This window comes from Phragmites australis, chromosome 13 (genome assembly GCF_958298935.1).
Source record: "Phragmites australis chromosome 13, lpPhrAust1.1, whole genome shotgun sequence".
NCBI lineage: Eukaryota > Viridiplantae > Streptophyta > Magnoliopsida > Poales > Poaceae > Phragmites > Phragmites australis.
In genome coordinates, this window is record NC_084933.1 from 29,279,494 (window position 1) to 29,289,377 (window position 9,884).

General features: G+C 42.7%; 1 protein-coding gene across 2 annotated transcripts; it reads left to right on the forward strand.

Moving 5' to 3' along the window:
* The first annotated feature begins 1,596 nt into the window (after positions 1-1,596).
* LOC133889286 (putative chloride channel-like protein CLC-g) lies at positions 1,597-7,604 on the forward strand. 2 transcript variants are annotated; one of them, XM_062329798.1, is made up of 7 exons: positions 1,597-2,143; positions 2,251-2,451; positions 2,556-2,733; positions 3,779-4,041; positions 4,514-4,783; positions 5,065-6,193; positions 7,268-7,604. In XM_062329798.1, the coding sequence occupies exons 1-7, from the start codon at positions 1,887-1,889 to the stop codon at positions 7,331-7,333; spliced, it is 2,364 nt and encodes a 787-aa protein (XP_062185782.1). In that variant the 5' UTR covers positions 1,597-1,886; the 3' UTR covers positions 7,334-7,604. The 2 variants fall into 2 exon arrangements, with proteins under 2 accessions (XP_062185782.1, XP_062185781.1); XM_062329797.1 differs by having other exon boundaries at positions 1,599-2,143; positions 7,182-7,604.
* The last annotated feature ends 2,280 nt before the right edge of the window (positions 7,605-9,884 follow it).

Below are 9,884 nucleotides of genomic sequence, written 5' to 3' on the forward strand. Positions count from 1 at the left end.
TTAAAGAATCCAAATAAATTAAATTTATTAATAATTAAAATTAGAGTGAGAATAGAAAAAGAAGGATACATATCAAATATAGTCTTAGAAAAAATTAAATTATTATAAAAACCAAATACCTAAATAAAGAGTCCATAAAATACACTTAATCAATAGCTAAAATTCATAATAAAAATTTAATTTTTTAATAAGATAATAGATTAAGAAATATTGTATAGCTCAAGGTCGTCGCAAGAGATAGGTAGTCGTCAAAGCACAACACGGAAGCAAGGCAAATATATTCTGATTTTAATTAGACTGGCTACATTTAACGCACGATTTTGATAATTGATCAAAATATATATGAGAACCAATATATGTATACAATTCGAGCACAAATTTAGAGCATAAATAATTTTCTCTTACACTAACATCTTTTTTTATCTATTATTATAATATATATGTTTTGTAAGTAAATGGCACTAACCTCGTATAAAAACTAAAGAGCCTAATTTTTAATTGAAGGTTATCGTAATAAAAATTTGCAGCGATACTAGCCACGCTATTAGCGTGGCCACTTTGATAGTTATATTATTATTTGAGAGAAAAATGGAGCTACCATGTTCGTTTTTAAGGTCACAAAATTACCATATCAATCGAAAAAATATAAACCACTTATTATTATAAACATCTAATGGTCTAGATTAAACTAAATAGACTATATCAAATACGATTAATAAATACATAAAGTCAAAAATCAAAGAGCCCATATAAAATACGATTAACAAATACTTAAATTTGGAATTAAAATTTATAGGAATTTAGTAGTTCGATTTTCATACAGTTTGGAAACAAAATATCTAAATAAAGAGTCCAAATAAAATAAAATAAATAATAATTAAAATCAGAATTAGAATAGAAAAATGACAATCCATATCAAACATAGTCTTATAAAAAATCAAATACCTAAATAAAGAGTCCATGTAAAATGCAATTAATCAATAACTAAAATTTATAATAAAATAATAAAAAAAGTTCAATATTCTTACCAAGATAATATATTAAGAAGCACAATATAGCTCAAGATCGTCACATCAAGCAGTTCATAGCTAAGGCACAACACGCATATAATGCAAACTGATTTTGATTTGGTTAGATTGTTTACAATTGACGTACGATTTTAACAGTTGACAAAAAAAAAAAGAATTGAACAAGCAAGTGTATACGATTCGGTTACAAGTTTGAAGCATACATAATTTTCTTTTTCATTAATATATTTTTTATTTTTTTCTATTAATTTTCTATGCTTTGTAACTAAATAACACACTACTTTTCAATAAAAATTATTAAAAAATATTATAATAAGCTTAGACATATTATTAAACTAAGACATTTATTAATTATTCGAATTTGAGGGGTTTTAGTTAAATCGGAGGAGGGTACGGGAGGGTGGTGCGAGAACCTCGTGTTTATATGAGAGTATTAAAATATCAGAATAAAAAATCAGTCCAACACGCATCCCACTGTCACAGGAATCAGATCCAACCAAACGCACGACGAGACGTACACAACTTTCGAACTGTAGCGCAGGAAGATCTTGTCGTTTTCGGCCCGTTGCTCCTCGTCCTGGGCACCTTAGCTGCTGCTGCTGCTGCCATCGGAGCCTTCCCCCCTGCCGTTTCCAACCTCGACGCCCCACACGCGCGCCTCGCGCCACCGTCACATCCGTGTGGGCCAAGACACGCTTGATCCCACCAGCAGTGTCACACTAATAACCGTCCCTGTCCCTGTCCGGGGAGTAGATCGTTACTAAACCCATCGCCATCGACCACCACGGCATCACTCCCCTCTGCTTGTGTCAGTTGCGAGTGGCGGCAACGGCGGAGTGCAGCGGAGTGGCCGAGGCGATGGCTCCGAGGGATCCGAAAGACGGCGGCGGCGGCGCGGTGGATTCGGAGGTTGACATCGAGGCCCCGCTCATCTCCTCCAGCTCCTCGTTCTTCGTGGACCCGGCGTACGAGGACGGCGGCGAAGGAGAGGGCGACGAGGAGCAGCGCCGGCGGCGGCGGCGGTCCCTCCTCGGCGGCCGCTCGCAGTCCAACACCACCTCCCAGGTCGCGCTCGTCGGTGCCGAAGTCTGCCCCATCGAGAGCCTCGACTACGAGTGCGGCCCCTGCACCCAGCCTCCCCAATCTCACGGGTTTCGCTTGCTTCCGCTTGGCCTTGACTAGATCGATCGATGCGGATTCTGATTGTGCTGTGCGCGTGCAGGCTGATCGAAAACGACGTGTTCAAGCAGGACTGGAGGGCGCGGGGGCGGGGCCACATCCTGCGCTACGTGGCGCTCAAGTGGGCACTCTGCTTCCTCGCTGGCGCGCTCGCCGCCGCAGCCGGCTTCGTCGCCAATCTGGGCGTCGAGAACGTCGCCGGCGCTAAGTTCGTCGTCACCTCCAACCTCATGCTCGAGGGCAAGTAAGCAGCACCAGCAGAGACTTTCTAACACTGAGTCGATTGGAATTCAGGTGTGGATTTGAGCATTGAGCTTCCAGTGTTGACTCAAAAATTAATTTGGTCAGACACGGGTCGGCCTTTGCGGTGTTCCTTGCGTCCAACTTTGCGCTCACAATGTTAGCGGCGGTGCTGACGGTGTATGTGGCGCCGGCGGCGGCCGGATCAGGCATCCCGGAGGTGAAAGCCTACCTGAACGGTGTCGACGCCCCCAACATATTCTCTCTGAAAACTCTGATAGTGAAGGTACTAGTTCCTCTCTCTTTCGTTTGTACGATTTCACGGAAAAAAATTGTCATTTGTATTTTAGTGTGACACCATGCATTGTTAACGGCCGGCACTTGGCACTGTAGCAGAGGTATTTCTAGCCTGCATGTAGGACACTTTTATTGGTTCTGCTGTGGTCCTGTTTCTATTGTACGTCATCGTGCTGCTGAAGTGAAATTCAAGATCATATTAGAAATGGTTTACATAAGTTGGGGTGGTGAACATGATCGGGTTTGTACGGGCTAGGAACTTACGGTACAGTTGTGAGTTAGTCATGGAAGAGTTGGAATGTATAATATAAGTTGGATATTTCTATTGCACCCTGCTGTGAAATCCATGTTCGTGTATCCCAGAATATATTTGATTTTCACCTTGGAACCATTCTGTCTGACATGCATGGTTTGTAACTTCAAAATTTACAAATCTTATTCCAGATTTCAGTTTTCCTCATTCCATGTCATACACTGTGGCCAGTGTTTGTTACGCTAATTTATGGTGATTTTTTAGGGGAAATGCCGAAGGCATCTGGGAATTGTGGGCTTGCGATATGATAGCATAGTTTCTTAGAGTAATTTTGATGCATTTAAGTAAGCTTTATTTGGAACATGAGCATTCCTTTAATCTGCCTGACTCAACCATTTTGATGAAAAGCGAACATAATGTAGAGAGCATTTCTGGCTTGAAAAAAGTGTTTATCTGCCATAGAGAGAAGTGCTGAAGTGTACAATGGAGTGCACTTAGGCCTTTCCTCTTAATTAGATTACGATCTAGTAACTCTATTTTGATAGGAAGTGATTGCATTTGCTAAGATTTATAAAGTCGATTTATCCTTTTTGTTGCAGCTTCTTTTAAGTTTGGACTGAAGTGACTACATCATTTGGTTGACTAGACAGGTTCTTAGTTTGTGAAAAGGAATTCAATTTTGTCAGTTCAACTTGTTTCGCAATACTAGATAACTTAGTGTTGCCTACTTGCCTTCCTCCTCTGTTAAATATCTGAATTCATATTTGCTTGTTTTGAGCAGGTTGTGGGATGCATTGCTGCAGTATCATCATCACTGCATGTGGGCAAAGCTGGGCCATTGGTACACACAGGTGCATGCATTGCATCAATACTTGGGCAAGGTGGGTCACGTAAATATCACATGACATGTAAATGGTTAAGGTACTTCAAGAATGATAGGGATCGGAGGGACCTTGTTACTTGTGGCGCTGCTGCTGGTATTGCTGCTGCTTTCCGGGCACCGGCTGGTGGAGTCCTTTTTGCCCTGGAAACAGTATCTTCATGGTAAATTATTTGAAAATGCATTTGATGAGGTCTTTATGTAATTATCTTTTTATTACTATCGCGGAGCAAAAAAACCCTTAAAAGGAATAAAATATTTAGAGGCTTCTGCAAAATTGTATCCTTCGTAGACAAAGTTTTGTGTAAACTATACAAGTTGTTAGGGTTTTAGTGGAAGCATCACCAAGATCATCAAGCTAAGCACAAGATCAACACACAAGATACGATGTTTTTTAACGAGGTTTGACCAAATTGTCTACATCCTCGGGGCATGATTCCGGGCGTTCCTCCCCAACTGTTTCAGTCTTCCCCCTAGTTACAACGGTGATGCTTTTTACTTAAATGCCCGGAATTAGGAATTCGACTACAATTCTAATCCTAGTTCCACCCAATTACAACTCAATTCTATCTGTAACCTATTATGTACACATATTCCAACATAAGCAATTAGAACATCTTTTTCTTTTATTTGCAGGTGGAGGAGTGCCCTACTATGGCGAGCCTTTTTCACAACAGCAATGGTGGCTGTTGTGCTTAGGGCATTGATAGACTTCTGTAAAAGTGGCAAGTGTGGCTTATTTGGGAAAGGTGGCCTTATAATGTTTGATGTGACGGCAAATTATGTCACCTACCATTTGGTCGATTTACCTCCGGTAATCACTCTAGGGGTTCTTGGAGGAATACTGGGGAGTTTGTACAACTTTTTCCTGGACAAGGTTCTCCGTCTCTACAACCTTATCAACGAGTATGTACTGATGTTACCTTAATCTTAAATGATCCCCACTTCTGTAGTTTGAACTGTACACAGTCCATTTTGTTTAAGCTTTAATATCCCTAAATACGTCACTTTCACTGTTGTCTTCTATCAATTAAAAACCATAACTAAAACTGTTAATAAAAATTGCAATGTGCATCTACTGAACCATTTATAAGTACTTGATTGCAGTTATCAATTAGACTCTTATATCCATTTGAAGTCAAACATTTTCAATATCTTCTTGCCTAAAGTCTTTTATTTACTTTCAGGAAAGGAAAAACATACAAACTGCTCCTGGCTGCAACAGTCACTGTTTGTACATCCTGTTGTCTCTTTGGATTGCCGTGGATTGCTTCTTGCAAAACTTGTCCAGCTGACACAGAAGAAGCTTGTCCATCAATTGGTCGATCTGGTAATTTCAAGAAGTTCCAATGTGCAATGAATGAATACAATGACTTGGCTAGCCTGTTCTTCAACACCAATGACGACACTATTAGAAACCTCTACAGTGCTGGCACTGATGATGAATTCCACATCTCTTCAATCCTCGTGTTCTTTGTTGCATCGTATTTTCTGGGCATTTTCAGCTATGGCCTTGCTTTACCATCTGGCCTTTTTGTGCCAGTTATTTTAACTGGTGCCGCTTATGGCCGTCTGGTAGGCATGTTGATTGGGTCACAATCAACTTTAGACCATGGTCTTTTTGCTGTTCTTGGCTCTGCTGCTCTTCTAGGTGGATCAATGAGAATGACCGTCTCAGTTTGTGTTGTCATCCTAGAACTGACCAATAATCTGCTTATGCTTCCTCTGGTTATGCTTGTCCTTCTCATATCAAAGGTGGTGGCAGATGCTTTTAACGCAAACGTCTATGATTTGCTTGTTAGATTGAAAGGGTTTCCTCATCTTGAAGGGTATGCTGAACCCTACATGAGGCAGTTGTCAGTCAGTGATATTGTAACTGGTCCTCTACAGACATTCAGTGGCATAGAGAAGGTTGGCCATATAGTGCATGTCTTGAAGACAACTGGTCATAATGGTTTCCCTGTAGTTGATGAGCCACCATTTTCAGATACTCCTGCGTTATATGGTCTAATTCTTCGGGACCACCTGCTTGTTCTATTGAGAAAAAAAGATCTCATCTGTACTTGCACAACTTCTACACTGAATGCTTCAAAGCATTTCTCACACGACGAGTTTGCTAAACGTGGCTCAGGAAAACATGACAGGATTGAGGACATTGAATTAAGTGCAGAAGAATTGGAAATGTTTGTAGACTTGCATCCATTCACAAACACATCCCCTTATACCGTCCTTGAGACTATGTCTTCGGCTAAGGCACTTATACTTTTCCGTGAACTTGGATTGAGACACCTTTTGGTTCTACCAAAATCCTCTAAGGTTAGTGATGCTATTTGCACTTCATTTACTTTATTGTTTGATGGCTATTTTCAGGATTCTATTGTGTATTTCTTTTTCATGCTTATGTTGATAAGCTAGGCAGCACCGATACAGATACGGGGATACGTTATTTTTCCAGGAAACCCAATACGCGGATACATTTTACTTTTTTTTTAACAGTAATAAGTTTGGAGTGCATGTTTAGATTATTAATCATTCAGATGCTACTATTGCCAACATGTCCTATCAATCCAAAGCATATGTTTAGATTTAACTCATCAGTAATTTGCATATAAGATGATAAAAGGTAGTTTAAATTATGCAATATCAACACTAATTTCCTTTGTCATCTTCACAACATGCAAAACTATTTCCACTCCATGTGAATAATAACCACTAGCCAATTTTGTTAACCAATTAACCTGAAAAGGGAGAAAGCCAGAGAGGAACTCACCGCCACGATGGCTGAGGGCAGCGTGCTGGTATGCGGGCATCTCTGCGAGGAGGCATGTGAAACTGCTGGCGGCGGCTGGTGTGCAGGACTGCAGGCGATTTTGTTAGGTCATGTAGGCACAAATGGGCTGAGACGTATCCCCGAAGTATCGGAGAAGTATCCAATTGTGTACTCGAAATTTACATAATTATTTTTTTCGGGTATTTGCCGGATACGTATCCAGCGAGTATCGATATCGGATATTGTATCCAATTCGGATACGGTGCCTTCTTGAAGTATAGATGTTTCAGAGCTGATAAGTCTAGCTCCTTCGTTGCAATTTTGAGCCCCTTGTTAGCAGCAAGTATTGTTGCTAACCACGATGATTACTTTAGATTGACAATGATGTGTAACTACACGAATCACACGATTTTCATTTATATTTCTTACTAGTAGCATTTTCTTCTATAGCACACAATTCAGTAGTAAGAATTGCAATTAGTTCTCATGATTATCACTGCTAAAGTTTGTGCCGCTTAATTCTGTTAAATGCAGAGGGCACCTGTTGTTGGCATACTGACAAGGCACGATTTCATGCCCGAACATATATTGGGTCTTCATCCTTTCCTCTTCAAGAGCAGATGGAAGAAGGTGCGACTTGGCAAGTTAAAAGTCACCAACATATTTTGAAGTTTGCTAGTAACTGATGATTTGGGGAAGTCGCAGAAGGATCATTGAATTAGTTTTGCATCTCTGCTGTTTTACTCCAAACTCGTCGAGACGAACCATGCTATTCTGCAGAGAATAATCATATGAAAGGATCATGTAGAATTACCTTTGATACTACTAGAGCAGAAAAATATTGTTGTAACTGCTAACAAGATGACAGAACATAGCTGGGGTGGTAGTTCTCCAGCAACACGAATCCAACTAATGCGAGAAACACGAAGTGGAGCTGTGGAGGATGGAGTTTTGTTATACCTTATACAGACCTTTGAGGACTCTACAACAATGACAAGACTCCTATGCAACATCAAACAGGACATCCTTCATTGTGCAACATCAAACAGGACTAGACTCTGACAACAATTTTCTATCTGTCTTGCAATCATTGTGCAACCCGGTAGCACATAGTTTACCTTTTTTTGTTCCAATTTGTCTGCAGCAGGAGACGTGATGCTGTGGCACAATGATGTACCTATATATGTTCAGACTCTTAAAAAAATAGATATTCGCAACTTTTTTTTTTTGGGTCTGTCCGGCGTATCAAATGCGTGGGCACACAGACCACTCAATCCGTACGACTTTCAGATTTTGCGCCACTCTTTTTTTCCCCCCTATTTTTGTTTTCTTTTCATCTGATTGGCACCTGGAGTTCCAAAACTGCCTTCATGCACCTCGACTGGAGGAAGCCTCCGGAGTCCCTGTGCCGCGTAACATCCACATGATGCTCGTGGGGTGCAGGAGGACAACAGCAAATACCACCGCCCACCGATCGTGGTGGTGCTCGCGGCCGACAAGGAGCTCAGCAAGTGAGGCGAGCATGACGAGCTCGAGGCCTCCGGCGACACCAACAGCGGCCAGCTCTCGGAGCCCCCAAGGTGTATGATGCTGGAAACTGAACAACGCCCAGCCGACTCGTTGCCAAGGATACGTGCAGCGAGCTGGTATCGATTTTGATGAAATCTTCACTCCGCGCATAGAGTCGGCTCGTGCACTATCTATGACGGCGCACAAGGGCTGACAGGTTCATCACATGGACGTAAAGAGCGTGTTCCTGAACGGAACCCTAATCGAGGAGGTGTACGTGGCTCAGTTGCCTGGGTTCATCGTCGATGGCAGCGAGAACAAGGCACTTCGACTCCGCAAAGCGCTGTATGGCGCCAAGCACCTAGGGCGTGGAACGCCAAGCTCAACGCCACCCTTGTTGCTCTTGGGTTCTCCAGGAGCACCTCCGAGCATGCGGTGTATACTCGCGGCAACGGCATGTGACGGGTGGTTGTCGGAGTGTACGTCAACGATCTCATCATCATAGGCACCGAGGTCGACAACATTCGTGTGCTCAAGGCTGAGATGATGAACAAGTTCAAGATGAGCGACCTCGGGTTGTTGTCCTACTACCTCGGTATTGAAGTGAAGCAAGAATCAAGCGGCATCTCATTGTGCCAATCGGCCTATGCACTCAAAGTGCTTGAGAAGAGCAGGATGATCGACTGCAACAGCTGCCTGACGCCCATGGAGGCTTGGTTGAAGCTCAGCAAGTCAAGCTCAAACCCGTTGGTGGACGCCACGTTCTACCGGAGCATCATCGGTAGTCTTCGCTACCTGGTAAACACGTGCCCGGACATTGCTTACGCAGTGGGCTACGCTAGCCGGTTCATGGAGGAACCGCATGAAGAACACTTGACTGCGATAAAAGCACATACTATGGTATGTCGCCGGGACGCGCAACTATAGCGTTCACTACACAAAGAAGGGAGACGACGAGCCGGTACTGATCGGCTTCAAAGTGACATGGCCGGCGACGTCGATAACCGGAGGAACACCACAGGAGTGTTCTTCTTCCTTGGAGGCAACCCCATCACCTGGCAATCACAGAAACAGCGTGTGGTGGAACTGTTGTCCTGCGAGGCGAAGTACATCGCTGCGGCTACCGCGACATGTCAGGGTGTTTGGTTGGCGTGACTGCTGAGCGATCTCCTCGGCTTAGAGTCCGGCGCCCCGATGCTCAAGGTGGATAGCATGTCCGCGATTTCTTTGATTAAGAATCCCGTCTTCCACGTCTGGAGAAAGCACATCGACACTCGATTTCACTTCATCTGGGAGTGCGTTGATGGAGGAAAAATCATCCTTTGGCACACTCGTACAGAGGATCAGCTCGCAGACATTCTCACGAAGCCGCTAGGCTGTGTCAAGTTCCTGGAACAGCGAACGAAGATCGGCATCGCCGAGATTCCAGGTGAACCAAGCAAGTATTGGGGGGGGGGGGTATAATGACAAATAATTAATCCTTGCAGTTACACCTGTGAAATTAGGCCTTTTAATTAGTATGAGCAAATTATGCTTCATGCACTTTATGTGGGTGTCGGTTACTTATTTTTTGGCTGGGCGTTGTTCAGTTTCCAGCATTTATTTCTTCCGTTTCTTTTCATTTGCTGCAACACATAATGGTGTAGAATAAGTGCGGTAAAACTGCAATTTAGTGCTAGCTGTTTTATCCTATATTTAGGCTATACAGTTTTTTATATAGTTGAGTAA